General features: G+C 40.1%; 1 protein-coding gene across 8 annotated transcripts in view; it reads right to left on the bottom strand.

Annotated features, from left to right (window-relative positions):
- Nucleotides 1-950: 950 nt before the first annotated feature.
- scn8ab (sodium channel, voltage gated, type VIII, alpha subunit b) overlaps nt 951-17,679 on the bottom strand; it is a 48,086-nt gene continuing 31,357 nt past the window's right edge. For 2 of the 8 annotated variants that reach the window (XM_073468152.1, XM_073468150.1), the window contains exons 15-28: nt 16,712-17,068; nt 16,428-16,601; nt 15,994-16,290; nt 13,890-13,892; nt 13,729-13,846; nt 13,399-13,553; nt 12,132-12,305; nt 7,676-7,798; nt 4,832-5,116; nt 4,690-4,743; nt 4,470-4,607; nt 3,593-3,697; nt 3,207-3,477; nt 951-2,401 (exon numbers count right to left, since the gene is read on the bottom strand). In XM_073468152.1, the coding sequence (XP_073324253.1) occupies nt 1,236-2,401; nt 3,207-3,477; nt 3,593-3,697; nt 4,470-4,607; nt 4,690-4,743; nt 4,832-5,116; nt 7,676-7,798; nt 12,132-12,305; nt 13,399-13,553; nt 13,729-13,846; nt 13,890-13,892; nt 15,994-16,290; nt 16,428-16,601; nt 16,712-17,068 (3,420 nt within the window). In that variant the 3' untranslated portion in view covers nt 951-1,235. The other 6 variants (XM_073468148.1, XM_073468147.1, XM_073468154.1 and 3 more) reach the window with 4 other exon arrangements.

The following is a 17,679-nucleotide window of genomic DNA, read 5'->3' as shown; positions in this document are numbered from 1 at the left end:
TTTCCACATCTTACACACTCAAAATCTCCAGAGCAGCAAATAATTGTTTGGATTTCACCCACTCATCCACTCACATTATTTACCAAGATATTCCATTCTTCTGTCTATAGAGGCAACAATTTAAACATCATTTGAAATGTGTTGAGTAATGACATACAAATTCGGATCCATTTTAGATGACCAACCCCCATATCACTTATCTTTGTTAAACAAATTACTCTGAACTCTGAGCTTTCAAATTTCGACAATGTCTCGATCTTACAGTCGAGCCACTGTTGTGGTCTGAGTATTAGTGTCTTGTGGACTATGATAATTCATGCAAGATTTCTGATCAAAACATGCCATCATGCAAGTCATTTCTATGCATTGAACAAGCACAATTATTTATGTATTTGTTTGGAAATCTTTCTGAGTAAATGTAAGCCCTTGGCCCGAGTTGACCCCATAATAAACAGACCCTTAACCAATTGGTGTGAAAGCCCATGTAAAAAAAGCGTTTTCGATGTGGGTATAACAAAGATAAAATGAGTAGAAGAGTTAAGTGACATGGGCAAAATGTTGAATATTGTTCTTTTTTTGTCTGTTTGCATTTTTGCTGCTCAAATGAACAATTTCTAGCTTTAATAAAACAGAAAAGTATTTCCAACGCTCTCTGTCATTTGTGTCTTTCACTCACCAGTCATCCCTCTGTTTGCTCTTATAGAGTGAGTGTTTCATTTCGCTCCTCTATACAATTCAGTACGAAATGACACACAACCACTGCCTTTAAGAGGACAATTCTTCAGCATCAAGCAGCATCCTTGTTTTTTCTTCCATAGGAATCCATTACTTGCATCCAGGGGCTGAATTCCTTTAGTGTTTTTTTCATTCTACCTCTTGGTGTAGAGTCACATGTCTTATCTGTAGACCAGTGGCAGACACAGACATTTCCTTGTCTGTTTTTCATTCCCTTTTGTTAAGATCAGTAGTCTAGATACAACAATGTCACACAGTATGCTGATTATGTTTGGTTTGACTGAAGTTCAAGAGTCTTCAAGCTGTAACAGACCAAGCTGCTTCTTTCTGCATCAATATAAGAATGAAGTCTGTAAACAAAATTATTGAATATTATTTTTTTTTTCTGACTTGCAAATGAAATAATCTGTACATCTGTGTGGGTGAGTTTCCTCTCGCTTTGCTTGAAGTTACATTATTATATTTTTTATTGTTATTACTGTGATTATTATTCCAACGCTCTAACATTTAGATTCCCTGATGTCTTTTTGGTTTCTTCCTTTCTCTTTCTTCCCTCCCTTGCCCTCATTGTTGTCATCCTGTTTCTCCTTGTCAGGTTTGGTTACACTGTCATAAGAGGGCAGGGAGGCAGTTGAGGGAGTACCCTCCTTCTTTTCCTGTTCCTGATTGTTCCCGCCATTCTCCACTTTGTTATTGGCTGGTTTGCGCTTACAGACGAAACCCCGCCTTGCCAGGTAGGAGCGGTAGGCCCTTTGAATGATTCTGGCTGACACATCCTCCTGCTTGCGCCTCAGAGTGGTTGTGATCGGCTCATAAGAGACCTTGGAGGGATTGGCTGCCACAAAACGCTCCTCCATTTGTTGCCTCAACATGTCCAACTCGCCACTGTCACCCAGCACACGCTTAGTGAAGGCAAACAGGATGTCCAGGCAGTGGATGCGGTCGCCACTCACCATAGGCATGTCCATGGCGATAAGTTCAATGGTGTTGGGCTTGGGGACTCGGAGTGGGTGTTCGAGTGCATCAGCAAAGTCAGAAAGCTTGGCATAGGTGATGAACTGGGAGGCATCCGGGTCAAACTTCTCCCAAATCTCATAAAAGGTCTCAAAGTCGTCCTCACTGAGCGGGTCGGCACTCTCCTCTGTGGCCACGCTGAAGTTCTCCAGGATGATGGCGATGTACATGTTGACCACAATGAGGAAAGAAATGATGATGTACATCACAAAGAAGAAGATGCCCACAGAAGGATTGCCGCAGTCTCCCGTGGCGGGGGTGCCAGCGTTCTCCAAAAGTGGGTCACAGTCAGGAGGGTAGTTAAGAATGGGCAGTAGCAGGCCGTCCCAGCCAGCTGACGTGGTGATCATAAACAGGATGATCATACTGTTGCCGAAGGTCTCAAAGTTGTACATGTCATCGATTCCAGCCCCGTGTTTCACATAGCCAAAGTTGGACATGCCAAAGATGGAGAAAATGAACATAACCAGGAAAAGTAGTAGACCAATGTTGAACAAGGCAGGAAGTGACATCATGAGGGCAAACAGTAGAGTTCTGATTCCTTTGGCGCCCTTGATAAGACGCAGAATCCTGCCGATACGAGCCAGACGAATCACCCTGAAGAGTGTTGGTGACACAAAGTACTTCTCAATCAAGTCAGCCAGAAACATTCCTAAAGGGAGCAAAAAGACACAAAATACGTTTGTTAAAATATAGAATATTTTATTACTGAAGCACTGTCCACTGACAAAAATATCATGCCTACAAGTAAGAACATCTCAATCATAGTCGGGCTGTCCAGTAGAAGCTGCTGGTAGAAACTGTGAAGCACTCGGGTCAGCTCTAATTCATAGTTTTGTGCGAATTGAGGAACAAGTCAAGAAGGCTACTAGGTAATTGATTATGGTTGATACTGCCGGTGCTCAGTGGAACTAGCGTAAGTAACAACAAATCACTGATGCGTTGGCAGCACTTTAAAGGCTTTGGAAGTGTTACTTAAGTGGGCTCAACAAAAATAATAGTGTTAGTAGTATTCACACGATAAAGTGGCCAACTTAGAACTTTTTTAAATGATTGATACACCGTACCAATCACTATAAGAAAGACGATTAGCATCCTGTTGCCATGGAAAACTCTGGTTCCGGTTAAGTGACGGTGAAGGTATCATGGAGGCTATGAATAAGGTGGATAGGCGGTCTTTTTACAGTAGAAATTAGTCACAATGTAACAAAATGTTGAAGAGTAGTTCAAAGTAATCAGACATGTCAAAAAATATAACTGAATACATTCATAAATAATACTGTCTGTTAAGTAATTTTAATGGTGTAAAAAAAAACTAAAAAAATTCTCCTTAAACTCAAATCCATTTGGCAACATTTTGTTCTTTTACCTCTAAAATATTTAATATTTTGGCTTTACTGTTTTTTGATATTAGCATTTTTTTTCCTCATGCATGAAAAACCCTTTTGAATACTTGCCCACAATTGAAAGGATGACCACAACCACATCAAAGATGTTCCAGCCGTTAGTGAAGTAGTAGTGACGCAGCGCAAACAGCTTCAATACAAACTCCGTAGTGAAGACCACAATGAAGACAAAGTTGACCCAGTATAGCACTTCCTCTGTCTCCCTTGACTGATCGTCCGTCTCCACCATCATGGTGACCATGTTGAGGCAGATGAGGATCATGATGGAGATGTCGAACACCTGCTGCGTCACAAAGTCAAACACCATGCCCTGGATGTTGTTCTGAAGAGAAAGGAAGGAAGCAAAGGAGGGATATTTGGTGTAATTTTCAATACAATTACAATTATAATTACAATTGCATTGGTGTTGAAGATGAAGGGAGCAAAATAATATTAACCTGAGGCCTGGGTATTGGTTTCTGTGGCTTCTTTGACCCTAGTTTCTTCATGGCATTGTAGTATTTCTTCTGCTCTTCCGTCATGAAGATATCCTGACCTCCAAAGTGAAGGGACAAAAACAAATTGGTTACAATCTGGATTTTGGATTTAGACCTTTCATCCCCATACTAACCCTAATATAGTTAAACATAAAGGCTCATTTGACTGTGTATTCATTTAACAATGCTCAGATTTTAAGCGTAAAGACATTATTGGACATAGCTTAGCTTAGCACAAAGACTGGAAGCAGGGGAAACAGCTAGCCTGGCTGTTTCTAAAACTTCCAAATCCCTGTGAGAAATGTAGTATCAATCTTGCTGTGTAATGCACCTTTCACACTAGATAACAAACCCACTAATAGTTTTTGGCTTTTGTCTTCAGTGGAAAATGATAAAATCTGCATTCATTTCCAGGTCAAATTAGTCACCTAGAAGTGGCGGGTATTCATCAGCTCCAGTTCTGAATAGCAGTGATTGAAATATGACAGTCTGGTGCACATTGAAGTGTGCTTGAACATTTTCTCAAACATCTTTCAGTTGGCGTTGAGTTTACTTTGTACGGTTGGCAGTTTTTGGGTGCGTTTTGGCCATCAAATGTGACACATCATAAAAAACAAATAGCAAATTCGTCTACGGTCAGTGGAAAAGGAGTCAATCACCTTTTTTTCTCCGCATTTTAAAAACTCACATATAGACTTTAATTTTGGTAAAAACTTTTGTAAAAAATGGCTTAAGTGGTATCTAGAAAACAAATGAGCATATTTCCCAAAATGTCAAACTATTCCTTTAAAACACCTGCTTGTTCTCAGAAGGTGATAGTGAGGAAAATAAATCTTATCTTTTTCTTTTGTTGATTGAAGTTATCAATGATGACACCAATGAAGAGGTTTAAGGTGAAGAAGGACCCGAAGATGATGAAGATGACAAAGTAGATGTACATGTATAAGTTGTCCTCATAGATGGGCTGGTCCTCCACCTGTACAGTGGCAAAAGTAAAAATGAGTACAAAACTGCACTATACATTGATATGGAAGAGTTTAAAAGGACAAAAAGCTTACCTTTCTAGAATCTATTGCTGCATACATAATGTCCATCCAGCCTTTGAATGTTGCCTGTTAGGCGGGCAGACACATTGCGTGAGTAAACAGAATGATATGAGAGAAGAGAAACGAATAAGAAGTGACAGCAAAAGTTTCTCACCACTTGCAGAAGTGCCAGGTATCCTGCACCCACGTTGTCAAAATTGATCTTAACGTTTTTCCATCTGACTTCGCTGTAGTTTGCGTTAATGAATGCGAAACACTCTGTTTTGTTGTTGACGACATCAGGGAGGAAGTTCTCCTCAGCTGTCTCATTGTAACAGTAGTAATACTTTCCAGCAAACAGGTTGACACCCATGATGCTGAAGATAAGCCAGAAGATGAGACACACCAGCAGCACATTCATGATGGAGGGAATTGCACCCACCAAGGCGTTCACCACAACCTGAAGAGAAGAGCAAGGAAACAGAGCCACTGTGACTTCACAATTACACACCAGCTGCATGGCTAGGTTCACACTGAAGAACATCAACACATACATTCATAGAAATGCACATTCATTTTCTCCATTAGAGGCTCTAGGTGGTTTTGGCACAACATCATGAGCTATCATGAGTTCATGATTTTTTTACTGAAGTTGGAGAGACAACAAAATAAGACTGTCCAACTGTGGACATTTCTCCAAATTAGTCAATAGCTGCGTTACATATTCCACTCATAATCGGAATAATAGCCCAATCAGAATAAAATGCCTCGTGACCACCTTAATCACAAGAGACTGGCCCAATCCGGCCGGAACAGAATGAATTTGTAAATGGGTTGAGAGGGTTAGAGTATGGCTGTCCCGAGTAATATTTTTGGGCTTTGAAGCGTCATTGAGAATTTTCTGAAAATATTCTAAGCTTCAAGTCTGTCAGTGCAGTCAAGACAACATCTACTTAGGGCCCGTGTCCACATAGCATTTTTTCTCATAACAGAGACAAAAAAGCAAAAACAGATTGTGCGTACATCTGTTACCATAGCGTTAGCAGCTTTTTTGTTGACCATATGTGATCTGATTGTGACATGACGTTAAAAATGAGACGTTCCCCGTCTCTCCCTCGGTTGCCTATACAAGTCTGTGGACAATTAGTTTAAGTTGTTTAATGCTGCTGGACAGTGGATTTCTTTGTGAAGGACTTGGGTGTGATTTTCCGCAACAGTCCAAAGGATGTGACCTTACGCACGTTCACGAGTGCCTCGTCTCAGTGCCTCTCTCCGCTCCAACGCTAACAGAGAGCGACAGTAGTCCACTAACCTAAACTAACGAGCAGGTTCCACCACAACACAGAATGTTTTCAATCTGGTTGAAGAAATATTGTCCATGTAACCACAGCTATTCTTAAGACACTGTTTTTTTTCTTTTCAGTTTTGGCCCAAAATCTGAATAATGGAAAAAATGTTGTCACTTTTTTACAACGAAACGCAAAATGAAACTGAAAAATAATAATGTCTAGTTAACAATCGTTTTCACTTTATATTTCTGAAGTAGGACGAGGGCATACTTAATGAATGACCCTTAATTGAGCCCTCGGGCATGCACTTATGATCAATTATGTTGCAATCAATTTTTCAGCTTGACATTCAAATTATCCCATTTTTGGATGGCAATGTCTTTTGCCATGATATCCAGTTTTACCTAGATATCACAATATTATATGTAAGATTGTATGGATGTATTAATTGTACACAATCATATGTTCCACCATGTCAACAATGAACTCTTTGTGTATGTATGCTGAGAAAAAATATACATATTGCTGAGTATCCCAGAACATTGACTGTGTATAACTGCTACAGAGTTATAAATATTGCCAAATGACTATATGAGTGTGACTTATATAAACTATTCTGCACTGAAGCAGTGTGGGCATGTTGGAGGAGGTAAAGGAGCTCAAGGAGGAGGTCATATGAATGTGCATTTCCGAACACAGAGGAGCCATGGAAACAGAAAGCCAAATAAACCAAAACCATATAAGCAAACATCAAATGTGGAAAATAGCTTTTCTTTTCATTTTCTATTTAACAATATAAAGACAGAGCATCCATATGATCAGTTAATACAACTATTGCAAAATGGTAATCAATAATCATGGTGATGATGACAATCACTGAGGAGTGGTGAGCAAGGATGGCAAGGGAGGGGGGGTATGCAACCAGAAGTTTGTTGATCTTCCAGTGTGACAATGCCAAAACCAAACTGTGATAAGATCAGATAACAGGACGCTTGAGGCAGAGGGACAGCCAGAGGATGCTGAGCTCAGACACTGACAAGATTGATTTTTCTGCCCAGCAACAACCAGAGCTTGATCCGATCCATCACACACTGAAATAATGATCAGAAAAGCCAAAATATCATCGAAGAAAGAAAACACTGAAAACAAACTACACACACAGTTAAGAACAGATTAGTCAAGTGTGTGCATACTGTAAAATTGTAAATACATTTCTTTATCATTTTGTTTGTGTGACTCTGCAGCTCAGCAGTATAGACATTTTAACAGGTATCAGGTTTATTCAGTCTACATTAACCCTGTCCTGTGAGTTGGTTTCAACAGTTTTTGTGTGATGTTTCATACCAACCTCTAGTTGTTGTCTCAGCTGGTACTGAATATTTCAGAGCTGAGTATTTTTCATAACGTGCTGCATCATTCAGGTCAAAAACTCTGTTCTTGTCTTGCATTTTATAAGGCAAGGGACAGATTTCTACTGAGTTTTCTTAATATTTCTAAAGGATAAATCACTGCAAATTGCCTTAACATAGTGCTTTTTATATATGAAATGAAATATGATAAATCAAATCAGATGTATTATGACCATCTGAGATGATCTGCATCCATGCAAAAAGCTTCTCATTGATAAAAGCTAAAATAAATTTCCCTTATTCTTCTTTATTGCCATCTCCAGCATGCTTTTATTTAATCGGCATGCAGAAGGACCAGCTGCCTGGTATCTTAGGTCTTACCCTCATCCCTTCAAAACGTGACAGGGCCCTGAGGGGTCTCAAGGCCCTCAGTGTCCTGAGTGATTTAATCGGGCCTAGATCGGAGAAGCCCAACGCATTAGCTATAAGGCTGACTATAGACACCTACACAGATAGGGACAGAAGGAGAGGAAAGACAGAGGCAAGGAAGAGAGGACCCACAGTGTTAGAGGGGATATAGAGAGAAAGGTGGGCCCTATATATACTGTAAGGATGGCTGAATGGTTGTATACAGATATATATAAGTACATATATAGTTTCTATATGTGTAAGTATATGTATCTATATATCATACGGTCAAACAGGGGTTATTACAATAGACAAGGGTCAATAAAGTGTACATGACCCAAGTTTTCTTTTTTCTTTTTTTGCTTATGTTTGTGTTTGGTTTAGTTTGGCAAGCCAGTCTAGCGTTATAACCAGCTTTACAGCACAGTGAGCACACCTGGAAAGAAACTTGTGGTTGACACAGTGAGAGGGAGAGAAGATAAAGAGTCAAACAAAGGGAAAAAATCAGAGGAGAGATGTATTCACAAACACTAAATCAATGTGACACAATAATATACACACAGTACACAATACAAAACAGTACAGTTTCCACACCAGAGAGCATCTCACTTAAAGGTGGGGAGAGAAAAAACGCAGAAGGTTGAGGACAACTTTCAGGGTTAGAAGAGAGAGGATAACCTGTGAAAGTAGGAGTCCCAACACAGCACACAAACCTTACCCTGGACCCTCAAACACCGACCCCCTCAGTCCCTCTCGACAGCTGCACAACGCCTCTCTTAACTTAAAGAGAGACACAGTTAGAGGCACCTGCTGTGAGAAAGAGGACAGGCCAATATTAGGGAAGAGACTTGTATGGAAAGTCAGGAGAAGTTATCTGCACAACACATGGGCCAATTTAGACTATACTGAGATTGAGGGTTTTGACAAGCAGTGGATCCAACCTCATCACCAGGGGAGCTTCTGTTCTTTATAACATGCCATAAATTAGACTTCTAACACTAAATTGGGGGAAAACCCAGTGGTGGAAAAGCAGTCAGATCTTTCACTTCAGTAAAAGTACTAATGCCAGAGTGTAGAAATACTCTGTCACAAATAAAAGTCCTGAATTCAAAAGTGGACTCTTTCCGACCCAGCGCCTCGATGTGCTATTATTAGTGGCGCCACTGTTGCAACTACAACTGGATCACTTCCCGTTTTTCCACTTTTAATTATGTATGTGAGAATGCTGTCCACTGTTCTTTACCAAATTATCTAACTGAGTAAGGACAGAAGCCATGAAAAAGATCCACAAGTCATGGATAGGAGAGGTAATGACAAAAAGGTGATTTTTATATTTTATACACCTGTGGTCTGAAGCACATAAGTGCACATTCAAGTGCTGCTGGGTAGTGTATAAGTGTGTCTTCTCCGAGTCCAACTTCGGTGAGGTGTACCCCACAATTCATCATGTTTACCGCACAGCAGCAGCCCAGCTGGAGGTAATGTGCCTGTTATCTGATTGTAACTGTATGTATTATATATGTAATACTGTATGTTGTATACAATCTATTGTTCATAATGTGAAAATAAAATAAAAGCTACAAAGCAACTGAGCTCCATTGAACCATGTACTTGTGCAAGCTACAGGAGGTCTTGATTAGTCGAGTGTGTCCCAGTGAGCTCTGATAAACTTCCACACACTTTAAGCACTTGTGCACTTTGTCAATGGCAACACATAAAATGGCAAGTGTGGGTTTTGGAAAACCAACAGGAACACGACATACATCAGTGCATTCTTATCACGTGTCACATGATAAGGATGTTAATATCGAATTACAGACATATTGGCACCTCACAGTCAAGAAAGGTGGAAAATTGGTGTTCAAAGGATAATGGACGACTTACCAGCTAATGCATGACTTAGCACACCATAAGACACATCATCAAATAAATGTGAGAGGATTAGGACAACAAGAAAAAAAACATCTGAATTATAAGTAAAACAATTCAGAGGCTGTTCAGTTATTGTTTAAACTGTATAGAAAAAGTGTATCTCAAGAAATTTTTGGACATTAGGTCATGCACAATGCATGATAGCAGATACAGTCGTACTTGATTATTAACCAGTTATCGCTTATCAATTCTTAACTACTTTTTACCTTTTGCCTAATGGCATAATTTGAGTCCAGTATAAAGGAGGGCACAACTGTGTTCACTTGGGAATTCAGTGGACAATGCTGTATAATCAAAAGTTTTTTTGCCCCCAAATTCTGCCTCTTTGTTACACTTATGTATTTCTGAGATTATTTTTTCTCATGGCCCCATTCCTCCACAAGACCACAACAATACCACAGAACCACAACAATCAAAGACAACAATAAAAAGACGCCTTTTAGTTCCTGGAAAGTGTCACTTTCTTTACAGCAGGGAAAGGTGCAATATGTAAGATTTTTAGTTGAAAAGATTTAAAATTAATTAAAATTGTCAACAGAATGTGAAAAATAGCAATCTTGATGGACATGATATCTATGTATTGTAGAGATATCTACAGAAGATTCTAACCTGGTAGCCCCAACCTGTCTGGTCCAAACACTCCTCTGGTGCTCTGAGCTCCTAGTCTGAGCCACTAAATGCATGACTAACCAAGCTAACTAGCTAACAGCAGCTATAGTTAGCAGCAGTGAGCAGGTACCCTGGTGATATGCTACCCCATTTTTGTTTGGAATACGAATACAGCTGGCCAAATCTTACATATTGCACCTTGAATATTTCACAGTGACCTCATCATCTCTTCTTAACTGACATCTCCTTGGCTTGTGGTAACAATCATTTTATGCTGTTTTATGTCCCAACCTAACTTCCTGTTTCAACAGGAAATACATTAAGGGTACAGCCAGACAGAACGTGGCGAAGCTGCCACTAACACTTCCCACAATCAGCTGCATTTGGAAAGGATCGATCACGCTGTCGATGCAAATGCAGTTCAGTATTGCTTCTGTAGTTGTTGCAGTTTAGTTTCACAAAAGGTACAAATCAGAACACAAGCTACGTCTGAAGTGAGTTTTATGTCAGCAGCAAAACAACAAGCTGTATTAAATGAACGTTACACATGATTGGTTACTGCACAATTATGTTCCACCCCTTTGGGTCACAGGATAATTATAAAACTTAGTCCACCATGTTTCCTTCCTGTCTCCCCACTGTCTGTTATCCTGCTTCACACATGCATTACAAAAGCAATGTGAGTTAACAGTTTTGTCTAGCTTGCCATGTATGGTCCGGCTGTATTTTAAGGAAATAAGAACCCCATTTCATGGAGCCTTTAAGCATGCCATGTAATGTGTATTTCCCTTTCGCTAAGTACAGACACAGGAAGAAATTCAAGTGAGAAACTCATCATGCACAAATGACAGGAAAGGACAAACCATATGTGCGCAGTAGTAACTGTCAGATGGGAAAACACTGAATGACTCAGCAGTCTAGAGCTACACAAGAGCTCTGAAACACACCAGGGTTTATTTACTGTGTCAAGGCTGCTGTTGTGCTGCTGTCATGGGGCCCAAACGTGGACTGTGACGAAAACATACTCCTTTTATCAACTGAATGGTAATATCACATTATTTGCCCACTTTCACTGTAAAGATTTTTGTGAACAGTGGTGTTTCTACACAATACTGACTTCATAGCAAGTTCACCCCATTTACAACAGTAACAGTTTAAAGTTGCAAATTAATCAAATTTGTCTCTTAAGCTACAACTGTTTAATACTTTGTAACATAAGATATATAGGTATTAAAGCCAAATATTGACTCAAAAGGTGACAAAACAGTACAAAAGATCAGAACTTAGTTCTCCAAAGACCGTGTCTTTTAGGTTCTGGGCCATTTGGTCTGCAGAATATAGACAAAAATATCATTCATGTTTCCCATTTTCTCTGTAGAGTCAGACTAATATGTTAGGCGTTATTCAAAATGTAGAGATCATTTTCGGTGATAAAAGGTCACAATCAGTGTTTTGTTTTTATCATCTAACCTGTGAATTTTAAATGAATACTGCCATCATCACTGTTGGATATTCGTTGGAGCCAGTAGATGACTTCTACTGAGCAGAATTTATTGGTCATCTCTGATATGATACGATATGTGTAGGATTTTTTCACATGTGCACTGGAAAAATGTTGTTCCTTCACAATATTTTTTTTGTTTTTAATTTCAGTGCTACAGAATCCGTGTTTGAACTAAAAAAACTTGTCTACCTTTAGTTCTCACTCCTAAAAATGTTATGTTAATGATTGGGTTGACCAATGAGGCAATTTCTCGAATCCATGCCTTTCTTTGATATTGCATCTTAAAATATCCTCTTGAGGATTTGAACAAATGACCAAATGTATACATGTCATTGTTGCACTATTAGCTAAGAATATAACAAAAAGGTATGTAAATATACTTACATCCACAATGAAGAAGTCTAGCCAGCACCAGGCATTAGTGAAGTACTTGACAAAGCCGTAGGCCACCCATTTCAGCAACATCTCCAGGATGAAGATGTAGGTGAAAACACGATCAGCATACTCCAGAATGATCTTTACTGTCTTCCTCTGCTCAATGTACACATCCTCAAAGGCCTAAAGAGCAGCAGAGAATCATCTTACTAATGTTGATGTTGTAACTGAGTAAAGTGTGAGGTAAGCCACACACCTTACAGCATTTTGTTTAAACTCGGATGCCTACAAAACTGATAAAAACAGCATGAAATCTTTATATCCAATACTGACATCTAAACAAGGTGTATCTGCATTTCAATCAACAATGGCTGTCTAGTGTTTTTATTATTCTAATTCATCTTTACTTGCATGTTATATTTTGCACAGCAGCTTATGCTTTGTCGACCTTTTCAAAGAGTGAGCTGTTGACATAGTAAAGGGACAGTAGTTGATAAAGGAGACTGATCATTCCCCGCATCTCTTCCATTCTCTGTTGCCTGAATCCATTCTTCAGCACATTAAGTGTTTTGTTTGGCCACAGGCCTTCCCCCTCCACAAAGCTGCAAACCTAAGCTGGATTCTGCCAGTTGAAAGGTTGGTGCATTACAGCACTCTGCTGTCCATTAGCAACAATCATATCAAGAGCAGTTGCAGAAGAAAATCAGGAGTTGATCTTGCTTGTGCAAATCCACATGGGATTCATGAACATTCTTGTTTTATTTATTCTGTGAATTTTTCTTCTCAGTTCACGTTATATGTTTCAAAGCACTGAGTAACTTTGTTGTGATATGTGTTTCATAATTTAGAAGCACTAGTAGTGACATTAATATAATGTTTATCAGTGTAAACAAAACACCTACTTGTCATCCCTTGTTGTTCCAAGGTCTAGATTAATACACAAAGGTGATAGAGCCTTTGTATTTTGGGCTCCTCGACTTTGGAATGACCTGTCTGAGGAGTTCAGGGCTGTAAACTCTGTCTCGTCTTTTAAATCACTTTTGAAAAACAACTTTTTTTTAATTGCTTTTCAGTGATTTTAGTTGCTTTACTATATTCCGTTTAACTGTCTTTGTGTTTTCGGTGTTAAGTTTTTGTGGCTTTTTGCTTGTTTTATTCACTTTATATTGGTTGGTTCTGTGAAGCATTTTGTAACTGTGTCCTGAAAGGTGCTATGTAAGATTAATATTATTATCATATTATTATGATTATTCTGTATGCGTGTTTGCGCTCTTACCAGGGCTCCACTGCTGAGTAGGATCATGAAGATAATGAGGGTTTCAAACCAGTTGTGTTCGACAATCAGGTAACAGGTCTTCCTCAGGAACCACCAGTGTTTCCCCCAGCCATGTGTGATAGGAACATCACAGCACTTGTATTTGGCCACACACTCTGCATGACACATAAAAACACAACTGCTGATCCACACAAAAGAGACGGACGCAAAATGCTGTCAAGGACACAATGTATCACAGTCCCATTAAAATAGCATGCACAATGTTAATAATATTTCCTGTCTGTTCATTGTGATTATTTATGACAACATCAGATAATTACCACCACCTACCATCTGTCCAGCAGGCATCTGGGTCAAGGTACTCCTCCACTACCTCCACCACTGCCACCTCCTCCACATCAGGCTTGATGTCTATTGTGCTGCCCTCAGACGAACTGGTGTCATCCAGCTGGGACAAACAGAGGACCAAAGAGATCAGTTCAACCTCTGACTTTCTCTCTGAACATTACAGGCTCAGCAGTGAGATGCTGAAAGCATATGGATACGGCACAGTGCCAGTACAGCCATTACATTAATGCCCCTTTGGGTTTCTATGCATGACATGATTTATTGCTGAAGGTATACATGTTGTAGCCATGTAGTGAAGCTAGATCTCCCTCGCCACTGTCTTTTCTGCAGAGTTATTAATAGATTCACAAGGAAGTAATGAAACTAGACCTGTGATTGATTGCAGTGGTAATGACGGCCATTGTTACACATGCATTAATATAGATTCTTCAGTGGTGAAGGATTCATTTATTTGTGATGAAGGAATTAAACAAATGCTTATACAAGACCAGTCAAACAAAAGAGTCGGTCCAATATACAAAAAGGAAATCGATTGTGATAAAAATACATTTAGTATATCAAATGTATACCAAGTGTATTTTTGGATGTGTCGTAAGGTGGAGTAGGTTAAAATCTCTCATTTTTAGGCATTTAAACAATGGCCTGGTCTTTACTTCATTGTCTTGTAATGAACTAATTAAAGAGATTTTTACATTTAAATACAGGATATACCTTATTCCTCTCCATATGAGTACAGGGTTAGGGTTTGCTACTTAACTCATGTTCTAGATGTCAGTGTTGTTTATTTACAGTATCATTTATCCATATTTTCTTTGTATGCAAAAAATAAAACACTTTATATCATGTAGAAAAAAAGAGATTTATGTACTGTGACCATAATTGATTGTCTTTGCTACTTTAGATGCTTATATTTATTTATTTATTCCAACCCATTTTGTATTTTATTTCACTTAAGTGTCTCGTACTATTATTTTATCAAATCCTCACATTCTCTGTACTCTCAATTTTGTTTGTTATATAATAAAAAATAATATATTAACAATTTAAAAAAGAACCATGGCTTAGTGAGGTTCACCTGTACTAATAAATCACATCATATCTTGACAATAGGTCAAGGTGAGGCAGGGCAAACTAGTGAAACACCGGCATAACAGCAGCCTTATGGCAATAAAGTATACACACACTTGGGCACGTGCAGACACAGACACTCAGCCAATTCAATCCACTAGAGAATGATACTGCACTTTATAATCTTAAATCGTCAGCAAAGGACCGCATTCGCACTCTCTTCGACTCCCTCTCTTTTCTCTGTCTCTCTCTACCAAGCAGCCAGATGGATCCCTGCTTTGCTGATTGGCTGTGAGCAGCTCTGTCTGTGTCTGCTCCCTGCAGTGTACCCCGTGGCTGGCTGTGGTGCAGGGGAAGATTGTTGCGTGGTTGGTTGAGGGAGCCCAGTGGAATATGAACCTGGTGCAGGTACGCTGCTGCATTATCTCCTCTCTTCCTACTACAAACCAGGTCAAGGTGACCCACGTAACAGACTTCTCGACAAGCTCTGTGTCTGGCTTACCCTTCTCTTACCACATTCACACAATACAGCAGACAAGGCAGTAGGTTTTGTTTCAACATTGGGGTGGGCACATATTCAGTGGAGGCCCTGACCAATCACATTTCGCAGCGTCAAACACTTCATCTCCAGTATTCTGGTGAATGTTTATGCACCAATTTTGGCCTTTTCTGCATCAATTTATGGTGGACATGCACATGTTTTAAATATTTAGCGGGATGTATCCCCTGCACCCCCCTGAAATCTACACCGATGGCACCAGACAGTATGTTTCTCTCTCTGATGTCATGCCAGGGCTGCCTTTGTGTCTGTCCGTCTGCAGAGTCAGCACTCAGGCTCAGTGTTGCAGCTCTCATGTCTGAATAGATGTTCTGAAATGTCAGATAAACTAAATGTCTTCGGTCCAGCAGCTCAGACCAGCCCTGGATCAAAAGATGCCACATGGGCACAAACAAACGCACACATTTACACGTGTGAAGCTAAATGTCAAAGCTTGTAAATACGTTAACCAACACAAGGGTCACCATAGCCCTAGTATGTTTCTGAGCTAGCCCATATTTCCAAAGAAAGACCACCACATAATCTCCCATACAGGCGAGGACATCACTGCTGTAAACTCTCTAAACACTCTTTCATTCTCACACTCTTGCTCTTGCTCTCTTCACATCCTTGCTACTCACATCTTTACTGTTCTCCACATCTGATTCGCTGCTGAAGTCTTCGGTATTGAGGTTCTCAAAGTCCGACTCACCAACAGCGATGGGAACGCAGACGGTGAGGTTGGGGTTGTGGATGAAGGACATGTAGTCTTCATCAATCATATACTTCCCCACACTGCTCCCAATACCGCTGGTGGTGCCATTGCCATTTTTAGCATAGTCCAGTTCACGGTTGATGTCCACTGTGTGGTTTGCAATGCAGTTGAGCTTCTTCTCGTACATTTCGTCCAGGGGCTTCTGTTCGTCCTCTATGGGCTGCTTGTCAATAACAGAGAAAAATGGAACAGACAAAAAAAGGCTGTTAGAAATGTCTGACTAAAACACACATTTCAATAGTTCAACTTAATCATCAACCAAGAATTGGTCATGCATATAGATGTTTAATTATATGGTACCTTCTTGAGCACGGTGGCTACAAAGACCCGCATGTTTGCTTTAAACCAGGCAATCCCAGTCTTAATGCGGGCCATCGCAAGCTGGAGGTTGTTGGGCTCACCATCGTCATCCGTGGCAGCGAGGTTGTCAGCACTGAATGAGCTCAGCAGCAAGGCAAGGAACAGGTTCAGCACCTTAGAGAAAAAACACCATGCACTCACAGTAAATGGATGGTTCACAACTGAGAACCACAGCCACTATCAGTCAGTAGCATCAACACTATGTCATCTTTGTCTTGTCTTACCACCAAGTTTCCGATGACCATGACCATCATGAAGACGGTGAGGCACATGGTCTGTCCCGCCACCTCCATACAGTCCCACATGGTCTCAATCCACTCCCCACACAACACTCTGAACACAATCAGGAAGGAGTGGAAGAAGTCATTCATGTGCCAGCGAGGCAGCTCACAGGTCTGGGCGATCTTACACACACAGTCCTTGTAGCTTTTGCCAAACAGCTGCATGCCCACCACGGCGAAGATGAAGACGATGATGGCCAGCACCAGGGTCAGATTACCCAGAGCTCCCACAGAGTTACCAATGATCTTGATCAACATGTTGAGAGTGGGCCACGATTTGGCTAGTTTGAAGACTCTCAACTACAAGAGAAACAGGAAACAGGATTATTGAACAATTAGTCATATTAGAACATTTATCTAAAAGTGGTTGAATTTGACTTGACTAATACATTTTAATTTCATTTTAAAGGTCATGTGAAGGCAAGTACTGACTGGAAACATGCGTGATTTGGTGCAGCGCAGGCAGACATTATAGACATTGAGAGGGTCTAGTTCAAGTTCAAGTTTAATCAAATAAACAATACATTTGTAGGATATAAAATACAATGATGGCTTTCTCGTTGGAGAAGTTCTTCCAAGGGTTAAGATCATCTGTGATCATCTCGGAGCTTTAAAGGTGCAATTTGTAAGAATTGGCCATGCGCTGAATTTATACTCCAAACAAATAGGGATAGTGTATCATCAGAGTAATCGCTTACAGCAGCTAACAGCAGCTGCCATGAGCTAGTTAGCTCAGTTAGGCATGAAGCTAATGGACAAATTAGCTAACTCTGGCCGGACTGGGAGCTTGGAGCACCAGGGGAGTGTTGATGTTTACACTGGAGCCGAAATGTCGCCTCATGAGGTACAAAGTGGTATTATGAGGCAGGATAGGCAGGGGCTAGCAGGTTAGCATGCTAACTTCATTAGAT

The sequence above is a fragment of the Pagrus major genome, chromosome 6 (assembly GCF_040436345.1).
Source record: "Pagrus major chromosome 6, Pma_NU_1.0".
Lineage (NCBI taxonomy): Eukaryota > Metazoa > Chordata > Actinopteri > Spariformes > Sparidae > Pagrus > Pagrus major.
The sequence above is the reverse complement of the archived record's forward strand: the minus strand, read 5'-3'. Positions and strand labels throughout refer to the sequence as shown.